The 23,972-nt window shown below is 48.3% G+C and overlaps 2 protein-coding genes across 4 annotated transcripts; one reads left to right on the forward strand and one right to left on the reverse strand.

Annotated features, from left to right (window-relative positions):
• The first annotated feature begins 136 nt into the window (after positions 1–136).
• Positions 137–14,837, forward strand: ACP1 (acid phosphatase 1). Of its 2 annotated transcripts, none has more exons than XM_039855003.1 (6): positions 137–292; positions 5,578–5,651; positions 5,739–5,852; positions 12,151–12,212; positions 13,705–13,810; positions 13,900–14,837. In XM_039855003.1, the coding sequence occupies exons 1-6, from the start codon at positions 250–252 to the stop codon at positions 13,975–13,977; spliced, it is 477 nt and encodes a 158-aa protein (XP_039710937.1). In that variant the 5' UTR covers positions 137–249; the 3' UTR covers positions 13,978–14,837. The 2 variants fall into 2 exon arrangements, with proteins under 2 accessions (XP_039710937.1, XP_039710938.1); XM_039855004.1 differs by lacking the exon at positions 5,739–5,852 and adding an exon at positions 5,900–6,013.
• A 1,274-nt stretch (positions 14,838–16,111) lies between these two features.
• On the reverse strand, positions 16,112–23,965 carry ALKAL2 (ALK and LTK ligand 2). 2 transcript variants are annotated; one of them, XM_039855006.1, is made up of 5 exons: positions 23,559–23,965; positions 22,256–22,309; positions 22,092–22,172; positions 19,222–19,287; positions 16,112–16,746 (listed from the first exon to the last, which is right to left on the reverse strand). In XM_039855006.1, exons 1-4 carry the CDS (start codon positions 23,815–23,817, stop codon positions 19,223–19,225), a joined length of 459 nt encoding a protein of 152 aa, XP_039710940.1. In that variant the 5' UTR covers positions 23,818–23,965; the 3' UTR covers positions 16,112–16,746; position 19,222. The 2 variants fall into 2 exon arrangements, with proteins under 2 accessions (XP_039710940.1, XP_039710939.1); XM_039855005.1 differs by having other exon boundaries at positions 16,112–16,797.
• Positions 23,966–23,972: the final 7 nt, after the last annotated feature.

The raw sequence follows: 23,972 nt of genomic DNA on the forward strand, positions 1-23,972 counted from the left end.
TGCTCTCAGCCCAGCCCCCTCCCAGAAGCCCCTCCCTCCCTGCCCTCCGGCGACGCCCGGCCACGCCCCTCCGTCCTCCCCCCAAGAGACGCTCGGCCCCGCCCCCCATCGCGCCGCCGGAGCCCGACGTGCAGGGCCGCGCTGAGGCGCACGGCGCAGGCGCGCGGGGCGGGACGCTTGCATTGCGCACGCGCCGCGCCAGAAGGGCTCCTGCGAGGTCAGTGGGCGCCTCTGAGTTTGCGCGGGAAGATGGCCGAGCGGGTCCCCAAGTCGGTGCTGTTCGTGTGTCTGGGTGAGCCGGCCGTAGTCGAGCCCACGCTGTTTCCCGGAGGGTTGGGGTGGGCCTCGTGCGCCCTGGGCTGCGCCGCTGGGCCGCGCCTCTGGGCCAGGAACGGGGATCGGGAGGAGGCTGGAGACCCGTACCCCGAGGGTGTGCTGGGGCGCCTCGGGCGGGTCTTCTTGGCCTGCTGTGCGAGGCGGGTCCCCTCACCTGCCCGGCCCTCTCCAAGCCCCGGCTCCCTCTCACCGCAGCACCCTCACCACGAGCTGCCTGGAATCCCTCCCTGTTAACCCCTCGTTGGATAGACCTGAAGCGGCTGGAGCGATGCTCTCTCTTAAGGGCTCTGAGACCCGTGACAACACTGGTTTCCTGGCTGGTTTCCATGGCCCACGCTTATAAATGAATCAGCCAAAGGCAGATGGAGCGCAAGGGTTTAGGGCTTTTTGGTTGTCCAAGCCAAACCAAGGAGACCCGCTTCTCCAGACCTCTGTGTAATCAGACTCGTGAGCCGGTGAACAAAAGTACTTTTAACACCTAACCCTTCAGGTACCTTCCGGCTCAGAATCGTTTTCATTATGAGAATTTCAAGTTAGTCTTCCTTCTCAGAATCGAATTCCTGTTCCTTTTAGTTTTCAGGATTCTTCCCTGGGTAGGCTCCACAAGGCTGTGTCCCTCAACTCTCCATCCGAACCTCAACGCTGAACCCTCAGTGGCCCTCTTGCTTAAAATCTTCTGATGAGTCTACATTTCCTGAGGTCGAGTTTCTGCTGGTTTTTATGGCGCACCCTTCTGGAAGACGACAGAAGCCTGTCTGCATTGTCCACTTTATCTCACTTATCTTTTCCTAACCCTCTGCACAGTCCCTGTCACATATATTTGCTGTTACCCAGCACTTAAGACACTCACTGCACCTTTGATTGTGTGGCTCTTTCTGGTCACCTGTTTTGCATTTTGCCTGGAAAGCCTTTCTGTCACGTCAGACCCCATGTCCCTTTCTTTAACTCTTCTCAGTTCCCCTGTGTGGAGGTAGTTGTTCCTCCAACTTGTGTAGACGTCTTGTGTTGCACAGATTCTGTTGTAATTACTTGAGAGCCTCTTGAGAGCACTGCTTGATTTCGGCATCTTGGGGGCAGTAAGTGGGGCTTATTTTTCTTTCTAGTTCCAGCTTTGGGACAACATACGATGCTCACTAGGTATTTGCAGAATTGAATTTCCATGAGGGGAGAAGGAAGGCTGGCTGATGGAATCAACTGGTTTATTAAAGGGCAGTTCGTTTCAGGTTGGGCACCTATTAGGATCCCGTTGCCTCGTTTATTTTACTAAGTGTTGTTGCTTGTGCTGACATAATGCACCGTGGTGTCTGTTAAGGGGGTGCGTATGCTCGCATGTGTTTAGCTTTGGCACAGTTTGGTTTTTAGCAACAACTGTATTCCCAGGCACTGCTCCGAGTGCTAGGGATAGAGTAGTGAGCGAAGCAGACAAAAATCTCTGCCTCTCCAGAGCTCACATTGTCATCTGCAGTCACGTACTTGGTTACCCGTTGGTGTGTGTTAAGTACAGTGAAGCAGGAAGGGGGGAGGGGAGGGGAGTGAAACCTCACCCAGAAGGTAATGTCTGAGCAAAGGCTTGAAAGAGGTGAGGAGGCAAGTCCAGGGTGTTTGGAAAGGGACGCTGGGCCCAGAGGGCCCTCAGGAGTCGGCAGGAGGCCGCAGACTGGGCCAGCAGCCTCCTTCAGCCAGGACTCTCATCTCTACCTGAGGACTGGCAGGTAATTGAAGTGGCAACTTTGCCCGGCTCCTCGGCGCTCCGGTGGATACTGCTTAGTGGCGCGTGAGTACAGCTGCGGGCGTCAGACCCTCGCCCACAGTGAGCGCTCTGGGGCGGGGTCTGCAGACTCTGTGAGGAGCCAGAGAGGATGGCTGCATTCCAGTAGAACGTTATTTATGGACACGGGGATTTGAATCTCATGTAATTTCCTCATGGCACGGGATATTCTACTCTTGAGGTTTTTTCCCATCTATTTAAAACTGTAGAGATTATTCTTAGCTCTGTGGGCCGTACATGAAGGTGGGCCACGAGCCATGATTTGGATCCCTGTTTCAGGGCCTAAGGCGGACAGGTCCGGTGAGGCCACGTGAGGTCTCGGCCCAACCCGACCAGATAAGCCCGCGTAGAGTTCGGAGCAGAGGTGGGAAATTCGAAAACACGCGCTCAGCTGTGGCGCTGAGATTAGACTGGGAGGGCGGAGGGCCGCAGAGGACCGCGGCCACGCGCAGCAGCGGGTGCGGCGGGTGGGGAGTGCTCAGGCTCTGGGGTGTGGCCGGGTCGATGCATGCCACTTCACCTGGTTCCTGTACACGGGACAGTGAGAGTGGTATGTCTTTGCAGTGTAAAAATTGTATTCTTTCAAAGCATGTATTTGGACCTTTTTGAGACTGAAGGGTAGAGTAATGGCAAATGTTTTTCAAATGTTTTTCACTGGTTAGGCTAATGACACCGAGGGACTTGCCTTGTTTTGGCAAGATTATTAACAGGGTTTATGTTTTTGTGAGATAGAGACATACAGGAGAATGTGCCCTCACGGTCGGAGGTGATACTGCATATTCGTGATGGCAGATGACTTTCCTACTCCGAATGGGTGATTAGTGAGTGCTGTGTATGTGCCACATGCTGTGCTCGGTGTTGGGGGCCTCACTGGGTAGGACAGACACAGCCCGTACCCTTGGAGAATTTAATTTTTTTCTTTTCTGAGTCTGTCCTTGAGATGAAGGTGTTGAATAAGTATATATCGCACTGCCTAATTTGGAAAAAAATGAACTGGGAACTTCACAGATAGAAAATTTTCTTAGAAGAAATTCGAAGATAACATTTCAAGTTTCACAGCTTTTCCATAGGTGAACCATGAAGTACTGTGGTTTACTGATGTACTCCATCTTTAATATTGATATGGTGATGTCAGCTTTTGAAATCAAGAGGGCGAGTTATAAGCAAGCAAGATGACTTGTCTGTTGCTCTTTTAGATATTATGACTTTATTTCTAATCTTTGTAGTAGTAAATTTTCTGTCCACATTGATAGACACACATCATCTTGCTGTGAATACAGCTATGTGGGAGAAAAGTGTGGATGAATGTGCTTTAACTTTAAGGCAATGAATGGTCCATGTTTTGGTTTTGTTGTGGAAAAACTTATTTCACAGTTAATCAGAATTATTTGTAAAGGGGTGAGACTAGTCTATTTTTCTGTTTTTAGATGCTGAGATATTAGACATCTATTATTCTAGAGTTCCAAAAAAATAACAGTTGTCTTAACTTGGAAACGTGATTGCTGTTAAAAGTATTCCCCAGGCTATATAATCGCAAGTAAATAAAGACACATCTGTAGGAAACCTTTCAGTAATTAAAAGAGTGCGGATGATAATACCTGTTTTAAAAATTAAACAAATATTTAAGATGTCAAAAGGAAAAATGTCACAACACAACCAGCTTCTAGAGAGCATTCGAATTCCTGTCTTCATGTAGAAATTGAAGAATATTGTAGTTAAGTCAGTGAGTTGGTTTCCTATAGTGGGGAATGAGTTGTTTCACAGTACTTTACAGGATCCTAATTCTGTGTAGTATTATGAACCAGACAGTTCTGATATGAGGAGAGAGTAAAGTCTGTCATCTAATGCTGTCTGTTCTAGCAGTTTCTCTCTTCCCTCCCTCCATTTTCTGTCACCAAGTCCTTCCCTCAGTTTCTGTCTGTTCCTTGCTATTTCACATTAGTCTCTTCGGGACTCCTGTTTTCCTGCGTTGTGCGAAGGGCCAGTGCCCTAAACAGCTGCTCTCTTCCCGCCCCGGCTGGTGCCCGACTCGTCAGTAGCAGGCCTACAAAATATGTGTGTGGAATAAATCTCCTTACTCTTCTCCCCAAACCTTGCCTTTCTTCTGCTGTGGATATGTTAAGTCCAAGTTTTGACCGCGGCTTGGGGTCCCTGTCCCTGGGCCCGTCAGCTCACAGGTGTTTACTCTCAGTACCTGAAGCAGACGATCACCCTGTTTAAATGCCCATCCCCAGCCTGTGCCAGTGAAGTCCCCTCCCTCCTTTCTTCTGATAAGAAATTTTCTTACCTTGTTTATGCTTTTTAGAATCTTTTCCTGTGCTCTTGTAGGATATTGCTTGTCTATCCTTTCTTTCTTTCTTTATATTATAGTTAACTATCTCCTGTAAATACATTACTTGGCACACAGTAGAAATATTTTGAGATTTTATGTCTTTTTCCCCTGTGTAGCAAGGAATTTGGTCCCACCTGATGAAAGGTATGGCCTTTGTCCTGGCTCCTGGGAGGTAACTCCAAACACCTTAAATTTTGGGGGAGTGGTAGGAGTGTGTTGAGTGTTTGGGAGCCTGCATGGAGCCGCTGAGGATGTGGACGGCGTGCTGGAAGCTGAGTCCAGCCTCAGTTGTGGCTACTTAATGAAAACCCAGTAAACCCTCAGCTCTGGAACCCTGGCGAGCATCCGGGCTGGCGGGGCTCCGAGTGCTGCCGCATGTTGACAGCAGGAGGGGCTTGTCTCTGAGGACCAGAAAGCTCCCCGTCAGGGGCTCTTCCAGAATCTGCCCCGTGCTCGCACTCTGGCTGGTTCTGGTTGGCATCTTTCAGTTGTAATAAAACTACAGTTATAAGTATAGCATCTCCTGAATTCTGAGCCCTTCTAGAGAATTCCTGAACCTGTGGGACTCTGGGCTGAAGTGAGGGTGGCCCTGGAGGTCCCCAGATGTGCAGCTGAGTCTGGGAGGCGTGGCAGGCTGGTGGCTGTACCTGAATTCAGTGCCCAACTCCTGGAGCCACAGCACTGGCGAGGGCTCATGCGGGATGGCTGGCTGCCTGCGCCGTGGGCTGTGTGTTCTGTGAAAGAGCGGCAGTCCTTGGTGTGTGCGGACGCTCGAAGGACGTAGTTTTACCTCTGTTGTTTCTCATTTTAAAATAGGCTGGTCGCAGCCCACTTTGTTGACTTCGTGACTTACGTCGAGGTCATTGACAGCATCCTGATAAGCAGTGATTTTGGTCGTGATTGTTTTTCTGATGTCCTTGTCCTTTGCACTCTGAGTACTTGGACAGTCGCCATCAAATCGTTGAACGTGGGTTTTGCCGGCGGAGGTGCGCGAGCTCTCCTCTGCACTGCTGTGGGCGCCCCTGGCTCCCCTCGGGGCCACGGCCGGCAGTGCGTGCGTGGGTCGCGGATCATGCTGGGAGTTGGCACCCACCCTCCCATCAAACCTGATGCTCACTTTCTGCCCCTCCCCTTTTTTAAGGTAACATCTGTCGCTCACCCATTGCAGAAGCAGTTTTCAGAAAACTTGTGACTGATCAGAACGTGTCAGATACTGTGAGTACCATTCGCTGTCTTAACGAGGCCAACCTGAGTGCGTTCGGGGCAGGAAATGGCGAAAAAAAATCTTTTTTTCCCCCGCAGTGGAGGATAGACAGCGCAGCGACATCCACGTATGAGCTAGGAAACCCTCCTGATTACCGAGGGCAGAACTGCATGAAGAAGCACGGTGTCCCCATGAGTCACATTGCCCGGCAGGTACCGTACTGGGACTTGAAGGTGCACTTGTGTGTTTTGTGTTGCAGTGGGTCATTGACAGCGGCGCTGTTTCTGACTGGAACGTGGGCCCGTCACCAGATCCCAGAGCTGTGAGCTGCCTAAGAAACCATGGCATTGACACAGCCCATAAAGCAAGACAGGTAGAAGAGACCTCGTTTAATATTTTGTACGTAGAGCCCCACAGCTTGAGGAGTTGCGAGAGGCTTACCTGACTCACCTGTGCATGAGTGTGTTTACCTCTGGTCAGGTTACCTACCACACTGACCCATTTTGTTTTACTTCTGGTGCCACAGTTCTGAAAGATGTTGGGGATTTCGGAATTGACCGATTAAAACACACATAATTACATAATTTTTAACAGAGCCCTGGCTAAGAACTGGACAGCCTCGCTGTGGTCTCCCGTTTGTTTTTACCTGTGCGGTTTTTAAACACTTAAGTCTTCGTGTTCAGTCTGCTTCATTAGCAGTTTGTGGCCAGGACAGAGTTCTGTGATGTACATGGAACAGTCTCATCCGGCAGGTGCCTTCGGAGCGAGGGGCACGTGTTACGGGGACACGTCGCATTCGGCAGTCGCACCCCGGGTGTGGGTCCGGCAGCACTGCCCAGGAGAACCTTCCGTGATGGGGAGGTGTGCTCTGTCCAGTGTGCAAGCTGCATGTGGCTGTTGCCCACTTGCAATATGACTGCTGTGCTGGAGGGACTGAATTTTAATTTTTAACTAATTTGAATGGCCACCTGGTAACCACGGGAGAGCGTGAGGTTTTCAGTGCAGCTGTTCTAGTGGAGACATCTAGCCCATGGGTGCCTTGTGGCATCTGTCACTAGGAGCTAGCTGTTGCAGGTGTGTGTTCTGGAACCTTCCATAACCACAGGCACCAGCCCCTAAAGAAATTGGCTCCAGTTCTGATGCAAAATGCCTTGTACATTGTTCTGCAGAGGCAGTTATTTTTATCACTGTGATTATTTTATGGAGATTCATTTTTAACAATCAGGCTAAATCTTGTCACTTCCTTTTGTATCTAACCCAAGGAAATGTGCTGGCTCTGTCGGCCTAGCAAGGCTGTGGGTTAGCATCAGAGGACACAGGCCGCGTCCAGAGATGGGCTTTTGAGGCCTTCAAAAAGCTGCATCATTTGTTAAATATCACACATTTACAAGTGTGGATGGCAGTGTGAGAACTGTAACTTACTGTTAGTGCTTGAACCAGAACTTTTTTTAAGACTGGATAAAGGTCCTTCAATCGTTGTACTAAATCTTACAAAGCTTTTCAGATTGCTTTGCCACACAGCATTGCATTTTTAATTTTGATCGTCTCAATTTTTCTCCTCTCCATTATTTCATTAGGAAAGGGAGTAGTTGGTAAACTCATTTTGCAGAGCAAGAAACTGAGTTCTGGAGAGAAAACAAATGACTTATTGAAGGTTACACAGCTTCAAATGGTAGAGCTGGGCTTTGACCACCAGTTTATTTATTTTAATAAAAACGTAGCGAGGTATGAGCCAGAAAATTCACAAAGCAAAATTGTCTGAGAAACACTTTTAATACATTAATGATGTCTCAGATATTAGTAATACACGTTATTTTGGGCTTAGATAAATTGACTCTGAGATCTGTGACCTTCTAATTTCTAGCTGTGTCATTTGACTCTCTGTGTTAACAATTTACTATTTAAATTCACTACCTTAAGGACCTGACTTTTTTAAGTGGAATTTTCACTGGACAGAAGAGTAAACATTTTATCGTTTGTCCCTCCTAATTTCTTCAAGCTTTTGCAAATGTTGCTAGTATCTTTTTTCTATTTTTTAAAGAGTGTAGATTTATTTTGAGGAGTTCTTCAGAATTGTGAGCAATCATACTTTTACATTTTCTATTTTCACCAAGATTGGATGATTTTCCATACACCATTATATAATAAAAGTGGGTACAAATGAAGTATTTTAAACACACATGCCATAAAAAACCAAAGCTAGAAACTTTCTATTTTTTTAAGAACACTTGTAATTACCAGTTTTAGAGGTAGCGTTTCTACAGAATCTGTCTTTTGCCTTTTTCTTTTCCTGTCGCTTTTAAGAAAATTTCTCAATGATTTTTCAAAAATTTCAAGGTACTTGCAAGGTATGTTTTGTAAATCAGTATTATATCAGATCTTTAATTTTTTAGAATCTTGCTAATATTTACAAGTTTTCTCTTTAGCAGTAGTCGCAATTTGTGTGAGAACGATTTTATTTTTTAAAATGTTTGTTTCCCCAGTACTTTCCACTTGGGTTTAATAAACAGAATAGATTCAGGGGCTTTTTCTTTTCGCAAATGCAGTCGGCTCTCTGAGTGACTGTCACGTCCGGGCAGTTCGGTGGAGATGTTTACTTTATTGTGCATTCTTTCCTCTTTTCAGTAAACGTCCGACATGTGCACAGATTGTCCGTGTGGGCTCAGTGCATTTTTACAGCATGACTAGCACTGCCCCCTCTCCCCCAGAGGTCACCGCTAAAAGTCTGTCCTATCTTTCCAGCCTGACGGCAGTGGATGCCACAGCGTCTCATCCTGTCAGCTTCTCTGCTCTGAGGCTCTGCGGCGTTCCATGTGGCAGAGGCTTACTCATGTCCACGCCAGATTCAGGATCATTTTACAGCTCTGCTACCGTTCAGTCTACTCTGGGTGGACATTGGGCCGTTTCCAGTTTGGGACGCAGTGCTGCTGTGATTATTTTGGGGCATGTCTTTCAGGGAACACCTGCGTGCAGTTCTGTTGGATACACACCCAGCATCAGACACGTGTGTCAGAGTTGAATACACCAGGGCATTTTTCACAGAGCTAGGATATTAAGTACTTGTAGGGTGAAAAATAGGGTAAAATACTGAAGGGGGTAGAATGTGTGACACTTAATTTTATTTTACTTATTTTTTAATCATAGTTGACGTACGATATTAGTTTCAGGTGTATAACACAGTGCTTAGACATTTATATACCTCACAGAGTGATCACCGCGATAAGTCTGGTACCCATGGCACTATACATGGTTGCTACGACATCGCTGACTATATGCTGTATGTTGTACTTACGTCTCTGTGACTGTTTTACGACTGGCAGTTTGAACTTACTCATCTCTTTCACTTTTTCCATCGATTCCCCTGCGCCCTTCCATCTGGCAACCGTCAGTTTGTCTCTGTATCTTTGAGTTGGTTTCTGTTTTGTTCACTTATTTTCTTTTGTTTGATTCCACTTATAAGTGAAATTGTACAGTATTTGTCTTTTTCTGTCTGACTTATTTCACTGAGCATGATATCCCTCCAGAGCCATTCATGTCGTTGCAGATGGCAAGGCCACATTCTTTTTTATGGCTAATAATCCGTTGCCTACATGTGCCGCCATGTAGGATGGATAACTCTTTATCCATTCGCCGTCAGTGGACTCCTAGGTTGCTTCTGTATATTCTGCAATGAATGTCGGGGCGTGTATAGCTTTTGAATTAGTGTTTTTGGATGTCTTTGGATAAATACGCAGAAGTGGAATTGCCAGGCCATATGGTAGCTCTGTTTTTCAGAAATCTCCATACTGTGTTCCGTAGAGGCTGCACCCATTTGCAGTCCCACCAGCAGTGCCTGATGGCTCCCTTTTCTCCACATCCTCACCAACACTTGTCGTTTGTTGATATATTGACAGTAGCCATTCTGACAGGTGTGAGGTAGTATCTCACTGTGGTTTTGATTTGCATTTCCCTGATGGTTAGTGACATTGAGCATCTTTTCATGTGCTTGTTGGACATCTGTATATCTTTGGAGAAATGTTGAGTCAGGTCCTCTGTCCACTTTTTAATCGGATTGTTTTTTTGATGTTGAGCTATGTAAGTTCTTTATGTAATTTGGATATTAATCCTTTATTGGATGTATCATTGGCAGGTATCTTCTCCCATTCGGTAGGTTGCTCTCTTGTTCTGTTGATGGTTTCCTTTGCAGTGCAAAAGCCTTTTAATTTGGTGTAGTCCTTTTTGTTTATTTTTCCTTTTGTTGTCTTTGCTCAGACCAGTATCAGAGTGTTTCCTTATAGTTTTGTGGTTTTAACTATCTTACATTTAACTCTTTAATCCGTTTTGAGTTTATTTTTGTACATGGTGTAAGAAAGTGGTCTAATGTCATTTTTTTACACGTATCCAGTTTTCTCAACACCATTTATTGAAGACACTGTCCTTTCCCCATTGAATATGCTTGGCTTCTTTGTCATAAATTAATTGACCATATGTGTGTGACTCTGTATTCTGTTTCATTGATTTATGTGATTACTGTTGCCTTGTAGTATAGTTTGATATTAGGTAGCATGATACGTCCAACTTTCTCAATATTGCTTTGGCTATTCAGGATCTCTTATGGAGCCATATAAATTTTAGGACTATTTGTTCCTGTTCTGTGAAAAATGCTATTGTTATTTTGATAGGGATTGAATCTGTAGATTTCTTTGAGTAATATGGACATTTTAATGATGTTAATTTTTCCCATCCATGAGCACAGTATAGACTTCCATTTATTTGTGTCTTCAGTTTCTTCCAGCGGTGTCTTTTAGTTTTCCAAGTACAGGTCTTTCACTTCCTTGGTTCAATTTATTCCTGAGTCTTTTATTTTTTTGATGAAATTATAAACAGGATTTTTTTTCTTAATTTGTCTTTCTGGTAGTTTGTTATCGATGTATAAAAATGTAACTGATTTCTGAATATTAATTTTATATCCTGCTACTTTACTGAATTCATTTATTACAGTTTTTTGGTGGAATCTTTAGGGTTCTGTATATAGTATCATGTCATTTGCAAATAGTGACGGTTTTACTTTTTCTTTTCCAATTTGGATGCTTTTTATTTCTTGTCTGATTGCTATTGCTGAAACTTCCAATACTATGTTGAATAAAATTGGTGGAAGTGGACATCCTTGTCTCATTCCTGACGTTAGATGAAGAGCCTTCAGCTTTTCCTATTGAGTATGATGTTAGCTGTGGGTTTTTGTCACATATGGTCCTTATTATGTTAAAATATGTTCCCTCCACCCTCAATTTCCCAAGAATTTTTATCATAAATGGATGCGTCTAGTGCTGGGATCATAGGGTTTTTATCCTTCATTTTGTTAATGTGGTGTGTCGCATTAATTGATTTGTGGATATTGAAACAACCTTGCATCCCAGGAATAAATCCCACTTTATCGTGGTGTATGATCTATTTACTGTATTGTTGAATTTGGTTTGCTGATATTTTGTTGAGGATTTTTGCATCCATGTTCATCAGGGATATTGACCTGGAACTTTCCTTTTTTGTGGTGTCTTCGTCGGGTTTTGGTATCAGGGTAATGGTGGCCTCGTAGAATGAGTTTGGGAGCTTTCTCTGTTCTCCAATTCCTTGGAATAATTTGAGAGGAATAGGTATTAATTCTTTGACTATTTGGTAAAATTCACCTGTGAAGCCATCTGGTCCAGGACTTCTGTTTATTGGGAGGGTTTTGATTACTGATTTGATTTTGTTGCTGGTAATTGGTCTCAGATTTTCTGTTTCTTCTTGATTCAGTCTTGGAAGATTGTACGTTTCTAGTGATTTATCTATTTTTTCAAGGTTGTCCAGTTTGTTTGCATATGATTGTTCATAGTATTGCCTTCTAATCCTTTGTATTTCTGTGGTGTTAGTTGTCACTTCTTTCATTTCTGATTTTATTTGAACCCTCTTTTTTTCTTGAGTTTGGCTAAAGGTTTATCAATTTTGTTCATCTTTTCAGAGAACCTGCTCTTAATTTTATTGATATTTTCTATTATTTTTTTTAGTCTCTATTTCATTTACGTCCACTCCGATCTTTATTACTCTCTTCCTTCTACTCAATTTGGGCTTTGATCCTTTTCTAATTCTTCTAGGTGTAAAGTTAGACTGAGATTTTCATTTCTTGAGGTAGGCCTGCGTTGCGTGAATTTTACTCTTAGGAGTGCTTTTGCAGTGTCCCATAGATTTGGGGTGGTTGTGTTTTCATTTTCATTTGTGTGATATTTATGTTAATTATACATTGTACTCAAATTGAAAGTGTATAAACTTTGTTTCTCTGTATTATACCCTTTCATATTTACTCCAGGAACTTTATAAAATTTCTTTGCAGTATAATTTTAAGAAATAGGTTAACTCTTTTCATTTTAAAGTGCCCTAAATTGAGTTTTTATGTAACAGATTCTGATATAGGTTTTTTTTTTTATTGCTTTGGATTTTCTAGGCTTGATTGTATGAATATAAACACTGTGTTTTTGATTTCTTATTTAATTTTAGGTTACCAAAGAAGACTTTGCCACATTCGATTATATACTATGTATGGATGAAAGCAATCTGAGGTAATCACCTTTTTAAAGGGTATTTCTGTTCAACTGTCATTTCAGTAATAGGCCAAGTACTTTGTTGTTCAAAGTGACTTTTTCATTTTTAAGTGATGGTCACAATATACAGAATTAATTTATTTAGAATAGTAAGAAATTCAGAAAATAATTTAGGATTGTCTTATGGTTATAATTACAAAGAGACATCTTTTAGATAATGGAAAGTTCAGTTAGCTTAATTTGAAGAATAGCCGGGCTGTGATAGTTTTATGTAAGGCAGTGTCTTGTTTTGCAGGGTACTTTGTCATGGCTGTAGTGACTCATGGACATTGTGGTGTTTCATTGTTTTTCTCATCTCATGCCCCCTTTATAGCTGCCCCTGACAAAAAAGAAAACTTTTTACTCAATTTATTGATTGCCTTAATTGATTTAAAAAACAAAAGCTGACTAGACTATTAGATAGAAGTGGCTGACTAGGATCCCATGTGCTACGTGCCAGAGCATGTGCATTGTTACCCCGTCTTATCAGAGGAACTTTAGGCACAGGGCGTGGGTCTGCGCCCAGGTTCACAGATGTAGGGGGTGGGCTAGTGGAATTGTAGCCTCCGCCCTGAGGCAGTCCTGCCCTGTGCCTCACGAGAGCCACCCTCCCCACCATGCGTGTCATCTTGTGTGCATCCGAGCCCAGGGGACATGTGTGCCTGTCACCATGCAGGCACTGGTGAACGGTGATAAGAAATGTTCATGCTGCCACCCTCATGAAGCGTAACCTGGTGTGGGCTGCTTGCCTTAGAAGAAAATTACACCTAATGAAAAACCAGTATGACATAATGTGATCATGCCCAGAATAAGTGGATGCACCATGTCTGGCAAATTGAGAAGCAGGCGCAGGTTCAGCGGCCGAACGGGCTGTATGGAGGTGTCGCGCCCGCCGGTGCGGGTGCGGCGGGGAAGCCGCCTCCGCGCTGCGTCCCCTTTGCGGCTGCTTGTCGGTCGGAACCCCCGGAAGGCTTTGTTGTGGTTCGCGTGTGTGGCCGTCATTTGTTCTCTCTCGGGCAGGCGCTGTCGCGTGCCCCGCGGGGAGCGGCTGGGCCGCAGGCGGCACTCAGCGCGCCGCTGTCCCGAGGCCACGCGCTGCGTGAGACACTCACCCCACAGCGCCCGGCAGAGGCTGGGCCACTACAGGCGACCAAGCTGGCCCCTTCCCTGGGTGGTGGCCGGGGGCGGAAGCGGGGAGGGCGAGCCCAGGGCCACCACATGGCGCGGGGCTGCAGGCCGGAAGTGACGGCCAGAGTTGCGTTGTCACCTTCGTTAAGTCCCCGAGACGGGATCTTCTCGGTCACCGTCCCGACGCGCTCCGTGGGACGGGCCGCGGCGGTCTGGGGCGCAGCGCGCATGCGTGCGCGTGACTGCGCGCCCGGCCGACCGGAAGCCGGAAGCCAGACGCGCGGGGCCGCGGGCGCCGCACGCGGGCCGAGCGCGTGGAAACAGCCCCGTCTGGACTTTGCAGAGACTTGACCAGAAAGAGTAATCAAGTTAAAAACAGCAAAGCCAAGATCGAGCTGCTCGGGAGCTACGATCCGGAAAAACAGCTGATCATCGAGGACCCGTATTACGTGAGTACCGCCCCGTGCGCGGCTCCGGGCCCCCGCCCGCAAGAGCGTGTCCCGGTCACGCGGCGCTGCTGTCCCCTTCCCTCCCCCAGGGCAACGACTCGGACTTCGAGACCGTCTACCAGCAGTGCGTGCGGTGCTGCAGAGCCTTCCTGGACAAGGCCCGCTAGACGCGGCTCCCGTCCCGCGTCGAGGTGGAGCCGCTCGAGGCCCGTGCGGTCACTTCGGCCGACCTACCGTTTCTTGTATTTAAAATAATTCTGCATGGAAAGCAGCTGTCGTGTTTGGCGAAAGAATAAATATCTGATTCAGTTTATTCACGTGAAGTATTTTTAGCTTAGGGGAACGCCCACTTTACTCCAGTTACAAACGCAACTCGTGCAACTACCAGATAGAACGTAGCGCAGGCAAACGGCTCTAAGGCCCAGGCTGACTTGTGAGGTGTGTGAGTGATCAGCTCTACCTCCTGCCCACCTTCGTGGGCGACAGACGGACACCTTCTGTCCCAGCACCACCTCTGTGCGCCAGGACCTCCGTCCACAGAGCTCACAGCCTAGACACGCGCTCTCTCGCGCACACCTGCATGTTTACAACTTAGGAAAGAGATTTATTTATGGAATTCTTAGCGCCTTTAATACTTCTGTTTTATTTCATGAGGAGGTCATCTTATGTGCTCCCATATGAGCCACTTTGTCTCTGGAAGTTTAATTATATCTGGAAAGAAGGACACGTGTATGCTGGTCTGTATTAGGCTTGGTTTGAGGAACATGTCTGCTTTTAGATACATATACAACCCAAATGTCAAATATAAATTAGCTTAGGTGAGAAAAATAATTAAAAAGTTGGGAAAAATTCTTTTATGTTAGAATACTTAAATATTAATATGGTAACAAGTATTCTTTTGTCAATGTTTAATTTATAGGCAAATATAGCTGATTTCTATGTACTTTGAGATAACTAAAATTCATATGGCTGTATGTCAGAAAAGACTTTTCAAAATAAACTGGGAGAATTATAAAAATACAACTAAGATGTTAGTCTGTTGTCTGCTTTTATATTTGCAAGTGAAAAATTAGAAAACAAGACTATATTATCCCTTTCAAATGACCTGTGATGTTGTATGTGCACATTTATCTACAGTTTAACATGTAAAATGATAAAAGTAATGTCTATTTATGAAGGAGTTTCGAGGCCCTGCAACTTGAGTGCCCTTGCCTGACCCTGTCGTCAGCGGGTGTGCAGTCTCGTCCTGGGGGCTTGGCCACCTGCGTGTCTTGTTTCTGAGTGCGTTTCCTTGTCTTCCCCCCATTCATGGCTTCTGACTCGAAATCCTGGAGAGCCCTTGGTCACAGGTCAGTCCTCATCCCGAGTCTGGGTGGACCAGAGGACAGCTGCCTGCCAGGGTGTTGGGGCTTCCTGTCCTTAGTGTCATGAGGGTTACAGGTGGGGGCATTCAGTCCTGAATCACACGTGCCACCACTGCTCCAGGACAGTGGAGGCAGCAAGACTGGGGAGGGTGTGTCAGGAGACGGTCAGCGAAACGCGTGTCCAGCTCCCTATGAAATTTGAGATTGTAGGACACATAGGAAACGAGAGGTTAAATAGGTTTATAAAATCATAACGGTATCTCTAAAAAGTAACGAATTGGGGGGAAAAAAATTACATAACTAACCACAGTTAGAACACAGGGTTAATAAGAGCACTTCAAAACTTATACCCAACCTAATTGTTCAATAATGGCTTAGTAAGCCCGAAGTGGAGAAGTGTCTTACTCTTTGCTGTTCCTTCGTGTTCATAAATGGGTCCCTATAGCTTTGTTTTCTTCAATGTTTACGTATATATCAAATCCAGATCTTCTAATCCTAGGGCTTGACTTTGTCATTGTGGCTACACCCAGACCAGCGGTCATGGGAGCAAAGAAACCCACTGCTGAATTCATTTGTCTCTTTAAGTTGGATCCTGTCAAATTTGTTCAAAATGTATGTACCTGTAAAACGTGGGGCTGCTTAGAAGTCTTAAGGTGGTTCTTAGTTTAGTGTTTTTGTTATTAGAGTCGTACAGGAAATACAGATGCAAACTTATTTGAAATACCCGTTACTAAATTAGGTTCTGAAGAAATGAGGTCACCAGTATGTGGTCACCTCTCCTTTCATCGTTGATTACAAGAATTCACAGCCTTCCTGATTTGTTTGTTTATACCTTTTCTATTCTCTGACATTCTGCCAGCATTATGATCTCTTTCTAGATTTTTAAATGGTGAATTGCCAGTGATGAACGTGTTAGAAAATAAAAAGTCACTGAAGATTTCATTATAATAAACACTTTATTGTGTTTTATTTACAATATTTACATATTCCACAATGTCTGGATACTATTTTACATTTATTATACAAAGTACAACTGAAACTAGCTTGGATGTGTTCACAGATTTACACGCCACTGTCTCCAAAAGCAGCTGAAGTTAATCCTTTTTTTTTCTTTTTTTTTTTTGAAATTTCCATGCAGTTCCAAATAATACTCTGGGAATTTAATTGTAAAAGTAATAAAAATATTAAATCATACTATATGCTATATGAAAATATAGTTTCAAATCTGCTTATGTTTCTAAAGAAATATTCTTCGCGACTTCACCTCATCGGGAGAGAGATGCCGGCCTGTCATTCTGTAGCGCTGCCCATCAGACACAAGCATCCTCTGCTGTTCTCTGCAGTAACGAGTGGCAGGCTTACTGTCAGGTGCACGGCCTACAGGGTATGTCTCCACAGCAGTCAACAACATATAAAACTCAAGGAATTACAGAGGAGTCTGCAAAAATACATCTCTTGTTCCCAGGGGTCGGGGGTGGGAGCAGGTCGATGAAGGTGCTGGGTTCTGGTCCCTGTTGGTTTCCAAGGCACTTCTCGTGGTTCCCTCGTGGTTCCCTCGCAGCCCCCTCACTGCTGAGAACAAACACACAGGCTCCACACAGGTCTCGCGTTCTGTCGCCAACCCTAGCAGACGTACACGTCAAGTTATGTAACGTGATGTGTTAAATAAACATCAGGAATCTCAGTGAGCGTGTGTATTTCTGTCCCAAAAGTGTAGTATCTCATTGTGAAAAATGACTCAGTTCTACAAGGGTCATGTGCCTGCTGTGCTAATGGCATGGAAAACACCAGAAGCACAGAGCGCGCTCAGGCCTGAGGACAGGCATGTGGTCTCACTGTGCGCTGTTAACGTCTTCAGCAACTCTGTGTGGATTTACAACTGGTGGCGACTCTGGGAAAGCTGGCAGGCCTGATGCCTCCGTGTCAACAGGGTCTGTAGGACTGATGAATAAACACTTTCCTAAAACTTTGTAGTCTCCCTGAACCATTGGTAGGCTATTTGTTAATTTTAAAAGTAACAAACTTCAAGGTCACTAAGATTAGGCCATGTTTTGCAGACTCAGCTGGGTACCTGACCCCAAGAACATTCCAGCATGCAGGTCCTTAGGCTGAGCTGCAAGTCCAGGTAACACAGTGGGTGTGAGACAAGGGACAGTAGCTGGGAGCACATCATTTCTCCTAGGTCTGAGGACATCACTCAGCCACAGGAAGGAGGCAAAGGTCTGCGGAGGTCGCTGCCTGTGCTCAGACCTCGTGTTCTAGGGCTCAGCCTTAGGGAGTCAGGCTATGGTCTGGCCTTGAAGAGGGGTCTCTGCAGTCTTGCCTTCTTCATGTGCAGACAGCAGAGGAAAGGGGTTGATGTGGGGCACAGCCATCTAAGGGAGCCTGTGGTGTCAGCACTGTGTGCTCTGCCCTCCAGAGTCTCACTAGTGGCCTAACCCACCCTGCTGGGGACAGAAACCCTCCAACTATGTGGTTGTGACCAGTCGAGAGTCTGCTTGCAATCTAAAACATGGAATTAGAAGAAATTAATCTTTAAAAAAAGTTACGAAGTTGTTAGGAATATGTTTTAAACTTTAACCCTTTCTTGGCCAAAATGAACAGTTACTGAAGCTGTGACGAGTGTGACTTGAATATGACGGCCTTCTGGGAGTAGACACTCGGGCGCCACGGGAGCTGGGGAGTGAGCCCCCACACCCTCGCGCTTCCACGGGAGTGGAGGCAGCGCCCTCGTCTCCCGCTGGCGTGGAGGTGGGGACTGTCTTCCCTGGGCGCGCCTGGCCCACCTCTGGGAACCAGCGCTCTAACTATAAAGCAATGCTTCATCAAAAAGTGTCCTCGTCTCCCTAGCACTGAATCACCTTGGGAGGTGGCCACGGACCCATTCAACACTTTTAAAAAAGTATTCGCTGCCGCGTGGGCAGGAAGAACGATGGACGGCAGATGTGCAGCCACGGCAGGGGCAGCGCACGCACAGCGGCTCGGAAGCCACGCTTTCAGAGCCCCCGAAGACAGTGCTGCACCCTCTGCTAACCGCTCACGCCACTGAACCCGTGTGTGGTTCCTCTCATGGGCCCTCAGGACAGTGTGATGTCACCTCCACTCAGAGCCCTGTCCAGTCCCTGGGGGAGGGGCGGGGGGGCTCCGCTCCCTCTGCACCTGCCTGGACATTGGTCAGCACTGTCCTTTGCAGAGCAAGCATGTCCTGGGGAGGGTCACTGCTCCCTCCTCCACTTCCGTGAGACAGAGTGACCACTAGAAAGGTAAAATAAAATGTCCCCTTTTTATGAATGTTTCCGGATAGCCGATACATTTTCTGAGACAGCCATCTGAGAGCCACAGCTAATGTCTTATTAGTGGGGACAGACTTGGCATCTGGCTATGCCTGGCACACACACGACACACAGTAAGTATAAAATTACGAAATTATACTTTTGCGACAAATCTATGGCATTCTGTTAGAAAAATAAAACTCAGTTCATCCCTTGACTGCATGAGTGATAACTGGAGTTCTGTGTTACAGATCAGCCCTCGAGAGGCCAAGGTGAAAAGTTTAGATTATAAATTCTTAATGTGCATTTATAATTTTACCCTTAGAGGCTGTGAAAAAAATAACATAGAAACATTTAAAGAGAATAGCTATTCTTTAAAGCTTATTGTCACGATGATAAAATGCAACTCAAACATTTGCCAGGTAAGTGCATAAATTTGCAGGGATACAGTTAGTCATGCTCATTTATGAGTGCTAGTGACCAAAAGTCTGAAAGGCAACAGGCATAATTTTAGCCAGGTACCTAATTTATGCACTAAGTGCTGAAATCGGGAGCTAATGGCCGTGTTTCAGACAGACTCTGCCAACCACGCAGCCATGCCGGTACCACGCAGCCATGCCGGTACCTCGCAGCAGCCACCCAGGTGCTGCGTGCAGGCTTGTGGGGCACCTTTCACTGATGGCCAATATTTGGAGACACTTTGAGGGTTATGCCAGCCTTGATCAAAGTCAGGTCGTGTCCGGTGTGTGCCAACGCGACGCCACGGTCAGCTTACCTTATCCCTCCATGCATACTGGACTCACTGCCAGCCGGGTCAAAAGCCTGGCACATCTCTTATAGTCTGCAGTGAAAACAAACCACACACCTTTGTCAGTTACGCCAACAATTCTTAAATAAATAGCATTTTTAAACAGATATCAACTGCTAAAGCCATTTTATTTCTTTAAATATTCTGAATTCCCTGGAAGGGACATGGAGACTGCCATCTGCAGTCATGGGCGCTAAGGGGCATTAGCGTCATGAGGCAGAGTTAAATGTAACACAGGGCCCCGACCTTTTCGGCACCAGGGAGCGGCGCTCCCACGAGCATCTAATGCTTGATCTAAGGGGGAGCTGAGGGGGTGACGCTGGTGCTGGGCAGCAGCTGCACATGCAGATGAAGCTGCCCCTGCTCGCCGCCCCCTCCTGCTGTGCGGCCCAGTTCCTAACAGGCCACAGATCGGTACCGGTCTGGGGCCCAGAGTTGGGGACCCCTGATGTAGCAGGCAGGCTGTGGGGGTAGGGCAGGTGTGTCCTCCGCTCATCGCGATGACCAGTTTTGTGTCTCAGCAGGGTATCTGCCCACGCCAGTGTTACTTCACTTCTAGGTCGTGTGCAGGCTATGTCCCCACTTGAGCTGATCACAGCAGACCTTCTGCACAAAAATTCTAAAGAAAGCAGGTCAACACTCAGGTCTTGGGCACAAAGACCAGGGTGGGACAATGAAAGGAACAATGGGCTGGTTTCTGAGTGCGGACAGCCTTCTGGCATCTCACAGAAGCACCCATCTCATCTCCTAGGCGCTGCCTCGGACAAAGGAAGGAGGTCCAGCGTCCACAGCCGTAAAGGACTTTGCTCTGCGAACGTCTGGAAAGCGGCAGCAATTCACCCATCACTGGAGGGCACTTCTCGAGAGTCACAGGCTCCTACTTAAAAACGGAGGAATTCATACTCCAAATGAAAATCTGATTGAACGGGCAAACCGGCAATGAATATGCCCGAGATGCTAGCCAAGCAGCCAAGTGCACTCCTCGAAAAGCGCCTCCCGAGCATTAGAGGACATGATGGTTTGGGTTCAAGGGGGCAATGGCCTCACAGCTGGAAGCTGGGCCGTCGCGGGTCCTGCTTTTCTGCCGTCCCCGCTCTCGTCGCCTGCAGCACGTTTCTCAGGAGGTAGCCCTCAGCGACCACACGTGGACGCAGTGCGCTGTGGCTCCTGACGTCTGCAGAGCCTAAAGCTGCCCACGATCCCACCAGAGCCACTTGTCCTCCAGCCCAGCCCTAACGTCTGCCTAGGGACCTCACTAAGGTGCAGACTGGGTGGGACGTAGGCTCTGCATTTCCTGGGACCAGTACCACTTCAAAGAAGAAGGCTCTGATAGTCCCTTCAGCTGTGACCTCTCAGGAACCAAGAGCAGCGTAGCCGTGGTCCAGCTTCAGCTCTCCCGTCGTCGGGCAGAGAGTGGGCAGCCACGTGAGCCACACCTCAGGCCGTGCACAGGTCTGCGGGCCCCACCTCTCCAGCCCCAGAGGAGCTGGGGATGGGCCTCACCGCTGCCTCATGCTACGGGTACCCCAGAGTCCCGGTGGGTACGCAACTGAATCATGTGAGCACCAGGAGGCCGCAGATGTGGTGGGCCCACAGTGTCCACAGAAGGACCTACAGTCGAGCCTGTGGCATCGTGTGGCTGCACAAGCAGGTTAAGTGTGTTGTCTGTGTCCTCGCCATAAAGGAAAGGGCTAGAAATAATGGTCCCAAAGGCCACTGTCACATTCAGAATCTACGACTCTATAATTGTAGGTCAGTAGCTAACATGACAATATATACACACTTCATAGATGAAACGAGAAAGTTCTCTGGCCCTAGGAAGCAGGTCCATAATCCTCAAACAGAAGGTGACTCAATTTCGGAGGGAGTGTGCAGTAACCGACGTGTGCCAGGTCCTCAAGGCCGGATGTGAGAGTGGCACCCAGCACAGTGCTCTGAAAAGCAGACCGGCATGCTGCTTGCCTGGGGGTCATGCGGTGACATGGGCATGCCCTGACAGCCGTGACCTGGGCCCCGGCCCCTCTGCCCGGTGCTGCCGTTGGCCTTACTGGCCCTGTCAGTCACCAGGCCTAGAGGAGGGGCTCCTTAAATGGTAGCTGTTATTACCTGGAGCAACTTTGCTGCCTACGCAGAAAAACTTTCACTTCATGTAAAGTGGTTTTGTACTCTGAAGGTGGGTCAGGCAGGTAAGATGCCTGGTCTAAGTATCCCGACCTGTAACAGCGCAGCCCCCACAGAAGCACTGGTTTGGAGCCCTAGCAGATGTGCTGAGAAGTGGCCTGTCACCATTCTCTGCTTTGTGAGGAGCCACATCGGGGGAAATGAAACATTTTGTTGTGGACGTTACGGCTGGAGCTGCACGGGGAAGGCAGGTCCGCATTTCTGGACGGGCAACGGGCCGCCAGCAGAGCAGGACTCTGCAGCCGGCCGGTGGGGGGACACTCCCGACAGGCAGACTGGGCCAGTCGGGGTGCTGGGCAGGACGGGGCGGCACGCGGCACCCCGCAGCTCGTTCTTAACGTGTGTTTGATTGTCATGGCTGAGTAGTGACAGACGCAGGCATCAGCCAGATTTACGCAGAGCACACCGAGTGAGGAGGTAGAAGACGGCCCGGCCCGGCCAGGGTGCCTGCCGGGGGGTCCTGGGTCTGGCCCTGGCTGTGGCAGAACATGGCTGTCCTCTGAGCGGTCTGGTCGCCCTGGCCCGGCTCTGCGGTTAAGAGGGGACACGCACTGGCACAGACGAGTCACAGAAGGCAGGGCCCACCCGGCGGGCGGAGGGACACGAGAAGCACAGGGACACCGCGCGGGAGCCCCCGGGCCGGCGCTGTCACTTACATGCGGGGACGGTGCAGTCCCTGGTGTTGTGGTAAAGCCTGTGGAAGTGTTTGCTGCACTTTGGGCTGAAGTAGAGAGGGCCTGCAACACGGGAGGGGAGACAGGCCGTGAGGGCTCGCGGGGCCAGGGGCCGGGGCAGGTAAAGGGACGCGCAGGAAACTCACCTGTGAGATGTTTGAGAAACTTGTCCTTCACCCTCAGGTCTCGAGGGACAATTTCTGTTGGAGGGGAAAGAAATTAATTACTGTGTTGCCTGAAAGAAGCGTTTCTTTCACGTGATCTTTGGCGAATGCCAAAGAAACTTACTGGAGAGTCTGCGTTCCCGAGTTTCTCTGACCAGATAAAGCAGGTCAGAGCCCCCGAGACAGCTGGGCGTGGCACAGTGTGAGGCCTGGCATCAGGGACATGTTTTCTTTTAAATAGTATTAAATGTCATCTGTCTGGTCTGTACCCCCAGGACAGGGACAGTGACCAAGTTATAAGGTGAAGAAAACTGTGTGTGGCGGTTTCGACAGCGAGCTTCCAGAGTAAATCACTTTTGGAGTCCTCCATTGCAAAGAACTTAGGGGTCAAATCCCACAACCTCTCAGAGTGCTAGAAAGATAATCTGATCCTTCAGAAAATTTGTTAGAAAACTTTACATTTTTGGATATGTATTTGGAAAACAGATGAAGTGTCTTCAAACCACCTGTCATGAAAGCTGGTGTGAGTGCGTGGTTTGTCTCATGATCCAGGACCCTGACCTGGCTGATGAGATAAAAGCGAAGGTCCCAGGACTCCTGCCTCTCCCAGGCAGGTGGAGCCTGGTGCAGCCACAGCCCTCGCTCGGTGCACGCGTGGTCACCGGCCTGGCTGCGGCCCGGCTTTGCGTCTTTACAGTCACCGCACCGGTCTGCGCGCTGGGCTGGGAGCTGGTGCGCGTGGTCATTCTGGTTTACCCGAACGCTCCTCCGCAGAGGGAGGCTTGTCACAGCGGGTTCGGGCCAGTCCCCTGGCCTCGCGACTCTCGCCAGTCTGTATGAAGCCGACCTTTTCATATCTGACCTAATTGTGTCATGGGAGCTTCGGAGGCTCGCGCGCCTTGCTGGGAAACCTGCCGCGGGCAGCTCCAGGAGGCTCCGCCGCGCGGGGGTTGGGGTGGGGGTGGGGGTACGGCTGAAGCATTTCCGTCTCGGCTGAAACGGCTTCGCTTAAAATATTCCCGTTTCCAAAATAACAGATGACAGTTCTGCGCCGAACCCGGCGGCCTGGGGACCCTTCGCGCGCCTGAGAAGCGGGCTATGTATGAATGGTTATCCGCGAGGCGCCATTCACGGACTTCCTTTTTTTTTTTTCTTTCTAAATTTTCTTCCTGGATTTGTTTAAACAATCGAAATGGATCTGTCTCTCTAAAATATGTCTTCTGAAGACAACCCGGCTCCCAGCCAGCTCGCCTCGCGGGCGGGCGTCCCGGCGCGGCGCACTCACCCGCTCGCTGCTCCTCGGGCTCCAGCCCGAAGTCGGCGGCCTCGCTGCGGCCCGGAGCGTGGTCCTGCTGGCCGGCGGGCGGCGGCCGCTTGGGCTCGCCCGAGTGGTACTTGCGGAGCTCCTGGATGATCTCCACGACCAGCCGCAGCAGGGTCTGCCTGTCCGCCGCGTCCGGCGGCTCCGCGGCCCCCCGGCCGGGCCCCGCTGCGCCCAGCACGAGCAGCAGCCCCAGCAGGAGCGGGCGCCCGGGCCCGCGCATCGTGCGCTCGGCCGGCCGGCTGGGCGGGTGGCGCGCCCGGAGCTCGCTCGCTGGAGGGGCGGGGGAAGGGGACAGCAGGGGACAAAGTCGGCGGCTGGTGGGAGAGGGGGCCGGCGGGGTCCGCGAGGCGAGGCCCCTCCCGCTAGGACCGCGGC

This window comes from Pteropus medius, unplaced genomic scaffold, assembly GCF_902729225.1.
Source record: "Pteropus medius unplaced genomic scaffold, Ma_sr-lr_union100, whole genome shotgun sequence".
Taxonomy (NCBI): domain Eukaryota; kingdom Metazoa; phylum Chordata; class Mammalia; order Chiroptera; family Pteropodidae; genus Pteropus; species Pteropus medius.